The following is a 13108-nucleotide window of genomic DNA, read 5'->3' on the forward strand; positions in this document are numbered from 1 at the left end:
TGCACCTTCAGATGCCCAAATGCCTGCTTGACAGTGTTGCGAGACCAGTTCAGATGCTCATTAAAAATGTCCAGGGTGGGCTAGGTATGTCCTGTGTAGGGTCTCATCAGCCAGGAATGCAGAGGGTATGCGGCATTGGCCACAATGGAAGGAGGGCATGGTTGTGTCCCCAACCAGAAGCTCCCACGAGGGAGATGTAGGTCATCTCCTGCAGCCGAGCCAAGAGTTCTGGAATACCTGGGCGTTGTGGGCTTGCCCAGACCAGCCCACACACATGTCCATAAACTGCTCTTTGGCATCCACAAGGGCCTGGAGCATCATGGAGTGGTATCCCTTCCACCAGTGCTGTGCTCCAGAGTCCGGGTGACAATATGGGTCCCAACCAGAGCCCCAGAGCAGCTGGAGAAGCTCAGCTCCTTGAACCCCATGAGGGCAAAATGGAGGTTCCCAGCGCGGACAGCCTGGCAAAGGAGGATATCGTTGATTGCCCAGATGACCTACATGGGGTGGAAGAAGAACGCACCCGTGAGTGCGTGGTGAGGTGCTCCACGCCTCCTTTCCCTCCCCTCCCCTGTCCTGTCCTGTCCCTTGTTGCCTCCAGGGCCCTCTTCCCTCCAGGGCCCCTGCCCCCAGTCTCCAAGGGTCCCTGTTGCCTGGGAACTCCCTTCCCCCATCTCTGTGGTGGGTGTGTGACCCGATCGTGGCTTACTTCCATGAGGACAGCCCTGATGGTGGCCTTGCCCACCCCAAACTGGTGGCCAGCCAAGCAGTGGCTGTCCTTTCTTTTGAAAGAGTACCCTGGGCTGTGTGGATGTTCCCTTTTGAAAGAGCAGATCACAACCTCTATCTGCTTTTTGTATGTACACACACGTTTTCCAAAGGCAATCTTTCAAAAGTTTGCCTTTCGAAATCGTGTTGTGGTGTAGATGTAGCTAATATTGCATGCTAATCTGAAAGCTTTTAAAGGAGTTGTGGAAGTGATACCAGAAGAGAATAACTTTGTTTGCAAACCTAACAGTGGTAGCAGTTAAATATGGTACAGATTATCCATAAACCTTCAAACTAGTCTTTTTTTCTGCCTCATTGTACCTTCCCACAATATATTTTCATCTTGTTTGCTAGTTGTTAGTGGCTGTTAATAGTAAACAGAATAGTACTTCTACATTGACTCTGTTCTAATATAGCTAGAGGCAATAAGTAAGAGTTCTTAATGAGGCTGTACCATTTATGCTTTCAAATAAACTTTTTAGGCTTGTGTGTGCATTTTCAGCATAGGTCTCTTAAAAAAAAAATGGTAGCTGATACAGTTTTCACTTTTTCCCCCTGCCAAAAACTAGCAGATTTAAAAGTGAACAGATGAGCAACAGATGCTTTCATAATGCCGTGGAATTTATTTTTGATCATTAAATTGCAATCACTATTAAATTTTCTACAGTAGTGTAATTAGTGGTTTATTTTGATGAGACTGTCGCAGTAGAAGATTTTTGCTAAACTCAAGCATGAGTTTCAAAAGTAAACTCCTGTAATGAAGACTTCTAAAGGTAATTTTGGCAGGTGATGGAATGCACTAACTGACTTTCTGTATTTCTAAAATTTTCTGCATTTCTGGTTGATGCCACTTTTGATGGTTGTAACATGACAATAATATTTTTTATGTTATATTAATCTGAATGTAAAAAACTCATTGCTGGCTGGTTAACATGTAGCTTATGGATATACATCAGAAAGCTATTTTTAATGGGTAAGTAGCTGCTTCACCAGTTGTTGGGCATTGAGCATTATTTGGAAGGCAACATACATTTGTCTAATTACTTGATATGTTCATAACTTGCTTTATTCCTGTCTAGCTGCAATAACAAGCTGTACCTGGAAAAGCTCCCAAACACCAGCGTGATAATCCCGTTCCACAATGAAGGGTGGTCATCTCTTCTCCGGACAGTGCACAGCATCCTAAATCGTTCCCCTCCTGCGCTGATAGCAGAAATTGTGCTGGTGGATGATTTTAGTGACAGAGGTATGGTAACTTCCTATGTAGGATCTATACCTATATCTACGTAAACTCTTTGACAAAATGTACATAAATGTAGTAAAGATTAACAGATGATTATCTGACAAGAACCAAGCTTAGGATTTAGGTGTCTCCATAAGACGTTCATCAGGCAAGAAGCTATATTTCCTGCAACACTTGCATTGGAGACGTCAGCAATGCTTCAAAACACTGAGTTGAGCCTTGGTGGCAAATAAGAAAGTGCTAGTAAAGTATGTATCAGCAAAACTGTCTCTGAATATTGAGTTTATTTTTTAAAAATAGTTTGTTTTTTTCATACAGAATATAGTTTTGTATTACAGAAAATATTAAAATTAATCTTGGTGAATTGTTTTTCTCCAGAGACTTCATATTTTAACATTTTTTGCTTTCCAGGAGTAAAAATAATAGCCAGTTCTCATATAGCACTTTTCACAAGAAGATCTTTTTTTTTTCAAAACAGAGGGCCTTAATTATTTTCATACATATCACACATCTCCTGGGGACAGTCAGATATAGACTTTGCATGCTTTTTGGTTGTCGTCATAGTGCTGTTGACTGATAAATGAGTATATTTGCCCTAACAGATTATGGAGAGAGAAATTGTGGTGCAGGTCAACTAGAAACAACTTATTTTCTGCTTGTCTTTGATACTTTTGCTTAGAGATAATGGATAGTTAGAGGGCACCCCATTTAAATGTGGGAGCCACTTGCCTCTAGATCAGGGTGAGCAAATTTTTTACATCAGGTCCCCCCCACTTTTCGTCCCCGCAATTAGCAGGGCTCCCACAACCTATCTAATGTAATCCAAAAACCAAAAGAAATTTTTTATGTTCATCTGAAAAAAAGCCTCTTTCAGCAAGTGTAAGAAAATGAGTATGTACAATGTAAAAGCAATATTAATTGGCATATAAATTTGAATACACATACATAAAAATAGTAACATTTCAACATTTTTAGTGAGCCTGAGATCCAGCAGCCAATTGTGCGGCACCCCCTCTTATGAAATTTCAGGCCCGTCCCTACTTTGCGTGTCCCTGCTCCAGATGACTAATTTGTATCTGACTTCAGCTTCGAGAAACCAAAAGGTCATGATCCATCTTATTTTAGTCTGTGTGAATTGAAGTGGTGGTCATACTCTGGCATTCATGTTGCATGAATCGCCCTCAGGATTGCATCTGTCATGACAGAATCTTTCATGAGTATTAAGGACTTTGAACTAACGAGCTTAGTTTCTGTTCTGCGTTGTTGTTTTGCTGCTTATAGTGCACATAGGCAAAACCATGTGTCCTCTTTTCCAGTGAGTGGCTTCTCTGACTCTCTGCCTCAGATCAGAACACTGAATGTCATCCTCCACACATGTCTAGACTTGAACATTAGGCTCAGCAAAGCACCACTTAGCATAAGACTGAAGGCAGTGAAAGGGCAATACAAACTTCTACATTTCCTTAAGTCCTGGGGTGGGCTGAATTGGCCCCCATCTCAAGTGGGAGCAGCCTCACCACAACACCCAAGAAGGCTAAGAGATGAGAGGCTGTGGGGCCCAGTCTGACCATATCTCCCTCTCTCGCTCATTCTTTCAACCATCATGCATAGCTGGTGTGTTACAACCTTTGACAACTGGGGAACATGAAATAATCTTGTGTTGACATTCAAATTCTACTGTTCCATTAGTTGTTCTCCTTGTTCCTGGTGGATTATGAGAAAAACCTCCTCCAGCTAGAGACTAGAGGTGAACAGCAGCAAAATACCATTTATAGGTAGGGAATTTAAGAAAGTTTGAGAGTTGGAATATCTTGGAAGATAACAGCTGGTCAAACAGTACACATGGCAGTAAATAATTCTCATTGTATGATCATCTTGGATCAGAAGTTGTCAGTAATCAAGTCAGTCATCAAAAGGAAGGTCAACCAATGAAAGCACAACATTGGCAGTTATTGCCAATGTTTGTATTTTTCTATCTGTAATGAAATAGCATTAGCTTTATCAGCCTTTTCTTTGATGGAAAAACATGTTGGGTTTTTTTCCTTTCACCTTTCATGCTATTGGAAATTTTTAACTTATTCAAGACACTGAATCTTTGTCTGCCACAAGGCTGTAATGTAATTGCTGAACATAATTTAAAGAGCTGACTTGCTGTGCAAAAAGCTTTAAAAAAAATACTGTGTGTAGAAGAAAACGTGTATATATGACAAAGGTGGTTCAAAACAGCCTCTGATAATTCTACTTATTTCACGACATAGCTCCATAGAAATAAAACCAGTTGCTGCTGCTCAATGTTGAAATAATTTGATACATCAGTCACTTACTTTGATACTCAGTCATCTGCATGTTGACAGCCAGCCCATACTTATCCATTTTTAATACTGCTTTTTTTATGAATGTCTGGGTGCTTTAAATAAGGTATCGTCCCTTCTTGAACCATGACAGTCACAGATTCCCTAAAAAGTCGTGCAGTGGCATACATTTAAAGCTTTTATATGTTAACAAAGACACCATGTTAATTCACTAAAAGTTCAGATCAAGCATTCAAAACACTGGAATCTCCAAAAGTTAAGGTTCCTCTGGAAACTCTGTAATGTTGCCAATGTTGCTATTTTATTGGGTACATTAATTATTGTATTTCATTAAGATTTAACCTTCTGCTACAAATAATTGCTGAGATATAATTCCAGGGATGACATAATAGCTGTAACCACTACTGACCTCAACTGAATGCCATTTCCACTTTTTCACTCTAATATTGCAGTGAGACACTGCATATTGAGTACAAGTGTATATAAAGTGTACTTGTTCTGGGACTCAGTTATCCAGGAGATCAAATTGTTTGTTTTGTGTGAATAATCTTACCTTTTGGTAAGTATGGTGAATTGGAAATCAGAACACCTGGCTTCTGTTCCTTTGGGACAGCTAGGCTTGTGCTTGAGCATCCTGTTGACCCTTGCACCTTAAAGAAGCTAGACCGAATACCTCCTTCTCTCTGCATCTAAAAAAATGTGCATTGTTTCCTTGGGGTTTTTCAATACAGCTAGATACAGCAGAGTATTTCTCCTCTTCTTACCTCTAAGAATGTTGTTCACTTTGTAAATTGAACTGTTCTAGATATATTTATTGGTGTGGTATTCTGTTTTTGTTTTTTCTTCCATCTCCAAGCCACGTCCTTCGCGTTTTATTTGACCATTAAAAAGTCTTCATGGAGGATTACAGCTATTGCTCTAAAACAGAGGCCCTAATGTCAGTAAGGTAGCTTAACTCCTGTGACATATCTCTGGGAGGCATCCTTAAAAGTGTTGTGGGCTGAGGACCCTTGACCATTCATATGCGACCTCTACACTATGAAATAAATTCAAGTTCATTAAAATCGATTTTATGCCAGTTTTTCCTACATTTGATTTTGAGTATCCTCACTTCCCACAGGCTCCCAACACATTGCTTCCACACTGAAATCACCAAACATCAACTGTTGCAGCAATGCATTGAGGGAATCAATCCCACATTTCCCTCAGCCCTGCATTCTGAGCCAATTTCCTGGCTCCCGCTAGTACAGTAAGCCCTCCATTTAATGGACTAATAGGGCTGTCTGTTCTTTACCATAGTCCTTTAAATGTGAGTGTTTACTCCCCCTCCCCACAGGCTCCCTTTCATCCCCACCCCCCCGCCCCAAAAATAAAGAAGAAAACCCAAACCACTGCTACTCACCAGCTTCAGTGGAAGAGCTGCTGGAGCCTGCTGCCTGGGGGTGCCTGGTCACAGGTGGCCAAGGGCAACTGTGGGGTGGGTGCCTGTCCTTGGTCATCTGGCCCCACACGCATTTTGAGGTGCCCAATGCCAGGGTGCCTCGCCCCAGCTACAGGAATGCAGCAGCCTTGTCAGTTTCCCAGCTCCTGCTAGCAGCAGGGAGCTCGGAGCCAGTTGTAGCGCGCATAGCTTTATGGGATAGATGGCACCTCTGGAGGCTATCTAATAAATTTGATTTAGGACATGGTGCTTTCACCCTGGCCTTTAACTGAACTTCTGAATTCAAGCTTGATGCTATACTCATCAGGTAACTGCAACTTTGTAACCTTGAGACTAGTGCTCCCTAAATCAAGCTAATGGTATTTTCAGTGAAGACAGTCATCTGGTAATATTGAGCTAACTGCTTTAAATTCGAATTTATTCTTAGTGTAGATGCAGCCCTTGATAGTAGTTGTTCCTCCTTTAGGCATCCTCTTCAGCAGCTCTTTGTGTTGTCAGTATCTTTCTCTCTTTCCCTGTATTTGGCCAGCAGTCTTTTCTGTATCCCATCATCTTTCTTTGTGAAGCCCTGCTGATTGTGCAAAAGCGTATTTACAGAGGAGACTCCAGTCATCTTAAGTATTAAAGCTGCATCTGTTAAATATGGGTTTTGCACATTCACTTCTATGCCAGACGCACAACTAGCCACTATTACTCTGTTTTGCAGAAAGGCTCCTCTCGCTTTTGGTTTCAGTCTCTCTTCTAAAATCCCATATTTAAAAGTGATCTTGAGAAGATGCCTATGTGAGTTCTTTTATCCACACATGAATTGGGAAAAGGAATACTTACAAGAAGGTGCCTTTTTCATTCTATTAATAGTCTAAATCTTGAAATACTGATCATATTGTGGTACAGATTGCACCTCCCAAAACCAGAACTCTCTGGTCCAGCCAGAACCATGGATGTACTTGAACCAGAGAGCCCCAGGGGAAGCAGCTAATAACCCTTCGGGGCTGGGAGCCCAGTCACAGGGGAGCCAGTGGCCCTGCTGTGCCTGGAGCCTGGTGAGGCCTGCCTCTGCAGGGTTAGCTCCTGACAGCCTGAACAGGGGCTGGAGGTAGAGGGACTAGTGGTGAGCTTGGAGGGTCCTGAAGCTGGGGACGTCCTGTAGTCTGGCAAATTCCCTCATTCAGGAACAGTCAGGTTCAGAGGGTGCCAGGGAGGTCCAATCTGTATTTCCATCCTCAGATGTGTGTGTCTAGACAGAAAGACATTCAGATGAAAACGGCAATATTCAGTATTTCATAACTAGCTGGAAAATATTTTAAAAACTGTTCTCCATTTCCCATGCATTTGTAAAGGGGCTGGTGTGTAGAGCCCCAGTAGCTTTGTTTCATAGCAAGCCTGGGGCAAAACAAGTTCTATACAATTCATTGTTCAGTTCTGGCAATTATTGTAAAATCAAAGTTACTCACAGCTGGAAGAATGATTGGGAAAGGGTGACCTGGGTGGTGGGGGGCTAGCTTATTACAAGCAAACTGTTTCTAAGCTAATTACTGTGCAGTTGGAAAGATGTCTAGCTAACTAAGCAAGATTGTGAAACAGATTTTTCATCCCTGTTTCATCTTATGCAGTGGATCCCAGCTACATGGTTTGCTACTTTAAACACCACTGCTAATATAAGTGACATATATAATGGACTGTGACAAAAACCTCTCTCTACCCTCCTGCCTCCTTAAAGCAAATGCCTTCATCTGCTAGGAGTAAAATATCTAGATAACTGCCAGGTGCACTACAAATCAGCATTTTAATGCTTTACAGGTGTTTCTCTGTATAATTAAAAGTGTGATTTGAGCATTGTCATCCCTTGTTGTTTATGATGTGTCTATTATTTATCATTTTCTTGTTTTAATAGGCATTACAAGGCAGCACTGGTAAAGCAAGAATTCTAATACAGGCATTTTAATAACATGAATTCTGTCTCGTAAGGGTTAAATTTCTGCATAGTTAACAGGAATATAACACATTCACCAACTCTTTTGTTTAAAAGGACACAATATTCCTTTCTTATATAGCCAGTGAAATTCTTGATTTGCCCTTCAGGAGAAACCAAGCAAAGCTTGTACCAATTGAAATAAGTGATTTGATGCTGAATCTGAAAACCCCATGCTACCCCCTAACCCAGATCTGATTCAGAAAAGTGTCTCTATTAAGGACAGTGCTTAGGTGCTTTCCTGAATTAAGGCCCTAGTAAAGTTATCAGGCTCTTTGGTGGGTATTTGTTGTCCCTGCTTCAAGTCTTTAAGACATTGCTCTTTCCACTTACTGTAGATGCATGTATGCTTTCCTTGTTTGGGATTCTGTCTAGGGTAAAAACTTCAGCTATGCACTGGTTTTGATTGTAGAGGTGGAGAGTAAGATTGGGTGACATTCTCACAAAAATTTTCGTGTGCATTTGAAGCAGTGCTAAGCAGTGCCCCACATAGAACTGTGTGGAGTATGTATAATCTAAACTTTGCTGCCTATCCATTATCATACAGATAAAAAATTGCAGTTTATTTTGAGTAGAGAAGGTTACGACTGTCCTGATCGCTCATTTCTTCAGTCGAGATGAATTCGTGACATTAGGTCAGGACACAGTTCTTGCATGTCCATCAAGAACAGTGTTTGGTAAATTATACTTAGGAAGATGTCAATGTAACAGGACCCTCCTTACACACTTAATGCATTTTAACAAATAATTTCCAGAAGTTGAACATATGTTGCCAAGATGCTACTGTTCCCCACCTTTTTTTCGGTGCCTCGGGATATTAAGTAGTTGTATTTGTATTTTTCTAAATCCAGGTTGCCAAACTGTGCATTTTTATTAATGAAAGCTCAGAGTGTCAAACTAAACATAGTCTTATTGCCAGTCATATGACATAAAATGTAGATGCTGACATGTGAGCATGAATTGAATTATTTGCTTATCTGACATCTGCTTGTAGGACCAAACTGCCCCTTCAAGTTTTGCTAATTCTGTGCTGCTTACCAGAATAAAAATTATGACCTCCAGGGTAAAGATCAGATTTAGATTGCAACAAGTTCCTGAGTAATGAGAATAAAACTAGTTAGCCATTGTAACGCTTACTCATAACAAGAGCAGGGTGAGGAACAGTTTTTCGATCCCATAATTTCTTTGAAACTTTTGATAATTTTCCTATTCTGAACTGAGACAAAATGTCAACTTCAAATTTTCACGAATCAAACATTTGAATTCTTGAGGCAGGTTAATCAAAACCTGTGTTTTATCTCTACCTTTATTCAACTATAGGTTGTTTTGAAAAAAAATGTTTTCATTTACGAAATGTCAAAGCATCTGGTTTTTGACAGCTATTTTAACATTTTTAGAAATAGTCAAAATGGGAAATCCATCAAAACCAACCTTTTCTTAGCTATAAACTGGCTATAATTTAGATCCAGTGGTCTTCCCAAGGGTGCCAGGGTAGAGGGGACAAAAAGCTAACTTGTTTGAAGACAGAGCTTCAAAAGTGATGAGTGGAAAGATGAGGATTCATACAATGGCCCATCTACCTCTATTATTAGGAAATCTTCCTAAGGACCAGGGATTGAATGCTACATGGGGAGGGCTCTGAATTTCTGCATATTTCTTTCCCAAGTGTCTCTGGCTGATGGGTCTCATGAACATGCTCCAGGTTTAATCATCATTCATGGCATCAGGAAGATATTTTCCTTTCAGGTCAGATTGGCGGGGATCCCAGTAGGTTACTTTGTTTGGGGCTGTGCTTTGCCTTCCTCTTCAGCATGGGGTATGGATCAGCTGGTGGTTTGAAATAGAGTGAAATGTAGATTCTGTACAACTTGAAGTCAGAGGACATGGGCCTACTGCAGGGGTGAAGTTCTGTGGCCAGCAATGATCAGGAAGTAAAACTGGATGAACATAGATGATAGTCCCTTCTGACCTTAAAGTGAGAGTCTATGATCAGTTTTTGATGTTTTCCAGTATAAAATAATTTTGTATAAATTTCCACCAGCTTTAATCCAACTCAAGATTGACTTCAGGACCACTGAAGTATAATACATGTGACTCTGATGTCTCCTGCAAGGAACACAGTGGGTCAGTGAACTGGAGAGGGCAATCCCCAGAGCAGGGTATAAAAAAGAAATCACTGGAATAATCAAAATTTAGCTACCCATCATACCTCCTGGATTATGTTTTCTATCTTCTCTCTTAGCCTCCCACCCATACATGATGCAGTTAAAAGAAGCACTGCAGTCGGCTGGGCAATTTTAATCTCTTTCAACTTTGGGCTTTTAGTTCCTGTATAACATGTCTGTTAACAGTCTTAGATTTATACTTCAGGGCTTACTAAATGGAGATCTGTCTGAGCAGATACCCACGACTTGATAAGTTTCCCTTGTACTAGTGGTGTCTTTCCATTTTCCTAACATTAATCCAGGAACTGGTTAAAAATCAAAATTGGTTTGAAGAACATTGTCAGTTGCTTTTGAAAGCTATAAAATCATGCTTTTGGCACTCTGGTGTTGGCAGTCATATTTCAAATGTTTGGTTTTTTTTTTTTTTTCTGGCACCAAATTGGTTATCTTTCCATTTGCCAATTTTTTTCTACTCTGACACATGAAACACAAGCCAATATGGCTTTACTTTATTTGTGGATATTATTCTGTTAGCACAGTTAGAGGAACAGGAATGATTAGTTTATGTTCTCCCTAATTTCAGGCTTTGGTGAAATGGTAGAGCAAAACCATTGCAGGTCTAATGGCTATCTAATAGCTTGTTGGTTTCATTCCTGTTTAATCACACTACTCTGTCACTTAGAAATTTAAATTAATACATTTAGACTCCATGGTGCATTCTCTACCAACTCATAACAGCTTTGAGATATATTAAAATTTGAATTTAAATTATATTACACTTGCATTAAGATTTTTAAAAAATGTGGTCTACCCTAGTTGATGGCCTGAAACAGATTTCTTCCTTTCACAAATATTTGCACTAGGGATGTAAAAAAACATACAAAAACATTATTTTATGATAGCAACCAATCAAAATTCTGTTAAATAGTTACCTGGGGACCTATGGGTAGAGGAGGAGGGGTGCTGCAGGGGTGTCCCCGTGCCCTGGGTTCTGGCTGGTGGCCCTATGCCCCATACTCTGCTGTCAGCAGGTATCCCAGCACACACAGGGCCCTGGCTACTGGCATGATGCTGTGCTGCCATCAGGCGTCCAGGCATGCTTGAAGTCCCAGCTGTTTGCCCTGCAACTCAAGCACTGCCTCTGACAGAAAGACATTGGTCACCAACCAGGTGGTAGCCTGGACAGATCCAAGCCATGGGGCTAGCAGCGAAATACTAGCACAGCGGAACCCCAACTGTGAGGCAGGCAAACAGGACCTAGGAAGAATGTAACTGTTACCAGAAACTGATAAACATCAGCTTATCAGGTAACCACTTAATCTTGTATGTCTTCTTTGAATAGTGTCCCTGTGGTTGCTCCACTCTGGGTGTTGGTGCATCCTTGCACCAGCGCTTGGAGAGTCTTCTGTAGCTGTGGTTTCCAACGCATGTGCAGAAGCACCTCCTCGTGCTCTATGGCGTGTGCAGTGTGGGCTCCCCTGTTCTTTCTCTACTGTCCTGGGCTGCAGACAGATCCTCACAAGTCTCTGCAAAAGAGTTTGAAAAGTTAATTAGTCTTTAGCCGTTCCCTAGGCCAAGTTATCTACCCTTCCTCTTTGTTGTTGGAAATTTAAAAAAAAAAAAAAAATCTTTGTGGTTAGTTAGCCAAATGGGTGTACTGCGTCACCCCCATGATGGGCTTCCTAGGATTCAAGCTGTGCATCATATGCAAGGGCACCATACTTACTTACATCAGACAGCCATCCATCCTGCATAAAATGCCTCGGAGAAGGCCACCAGACACAGTCGTGCATCATTGTTCCAGCCTGACAGTGAGAGCCTGTAAAGGTCTCCTGTTGTTGTTCCAGGTCCCTTGCCTGCCCATTTCTAGCTTCTGGTGCCATCTCTGTGGGCCATGCCAGAAGGGAAAACCATCATGGGCTCTCCAGCACCATCTCTACTGACATCAACTAGACAGGCACACTCTGTGCCAAAGCTCAAACACCTTGTTGGCACTGGCAAGCCCACTGTCAGCTAAAACATGGCAGACCTCTCCAGCATCTGCATTTCCTGCTACGCCAGCACCGTTTGTGCTCACTGCAACAAGGTGCTTTGCATCATACCAGGGTGCATACCCCTTCCCGCTTTCGGGCACCAGGCAAGACCCCACAGCACTGCCACAAGCACAGCTCATCATTCGCTGTCCACTGTGCCACAGCAATTGGCACCAGGAGATTGGGTACCAGCACAGATTTGGACAACAGACAGAAATGGCACCATTTTATTGGCACCGATTGTCAGCAGGGTCACCAGCATCACAATGCCTCTCTCATCGTTCAGCGTCAACATCCGTCTCTGACATCAGACTTCCAGTGCCAGGTGCCAGATCTGGTGGCGCCAGCATATTTTCTTCTCAACACTCCAGCCCGGTACATCATTGGCAGGATGTCCCACCAGTACAGGTCACCATGTAATACTACCCATCTCCTCCACCATGGTTCACCCACCACTGCTCCCAACTGGAACAACAGTGGTCTTCGTGGCACAAACTGCTGCAGCACCACCCTACACAGTCGGTATCATCATCTCTGTTTCAACCATACCCACCTTCACCACCGCCGTCCATGGCTCAGTTTCCTCCAGCAGTGTACCCCAGCACTGAGGGGTTTTTCTCCAAAGGGGAAGGAGCCTCTCCCTTGCACCCATCTTCCTCGTCACCAGACGACGTTATGGTCATCTGATCGCCCCCTTGACTGACAATGCCCGGTCATTCCAGGGCCCTTATTACCAGGTGGCACAATTCCTATATAAGGACATTCAGGAAGTCTCAGTTAAGCAATGCTGGGTCCTCTACACAGTACCATCTCTGTCATCTTCCAGGGTGTCACTGCCCATGGATGAGGCCATCATGAACCTGGAGACAGTACTATGGCAAACCCCAGCTTCCATCGCCCCCACTAGCAAATGGGCCGATTTAAAAAAAATACTTTGGCATCCAAGAGAGCTGAGTTTTTGTTTACTCCCCCACCTCCTAACTCATCAGTAGACACAGTCTGTAATATAATAAAACAGTCTTTTCGCTCCATGTCTCAGGACAAGCATAGCAAAAAGTTGGACATTATAGGATGGTAAGTGTACTTTTCTGGCACCACTCTCCTTCGTGCCATTAATTATACCATGCTGCTGGCAGACTACAACTTCGAAAATTACTGTAAGCTTCAAGAACGG

General features: G+C 42.2%; 1 protein-coding gene across 3 annotated transcripts in view; it reads left to right on the forward strand.

Annotated features, from left to right (window-relative positions):
* Positions 1-13108, forward strand: part of GALNT10 (polypeptide N-acetylgalactosaminyltransferase 10) — a 156146-nt gene that overhangs the window by 80874 nt on the left and 62164 nt on the right. For all 3 annotated transcript variants that reach the window (XM_075010128.1, XM_075010127.1, XM_075010129.1), the window contains exon 4: positions 1848-2014. In XM_075010128.1, coding sequence (XP_074866229.1) covers positions 1848-2014 — 167 coding nt within the window. The remainder of the gene's footprint in view (positions 1-1847; positions 2015-13108) is intronic.

This window comes from Carettochelys insculpta, chromosome 15 (assembly GCF_033958435.1).
Source record: "Carettochelys insculpta isolate YL-2023 chromosome 15, ASM3395843v1, whole genome shotgun sequence".
Lineage (NCBI taxonomy): Eukaryota > Metazoa > Chordata > Testudines > Carettochelyidae > Carettochelys > Carettochelys insculpta.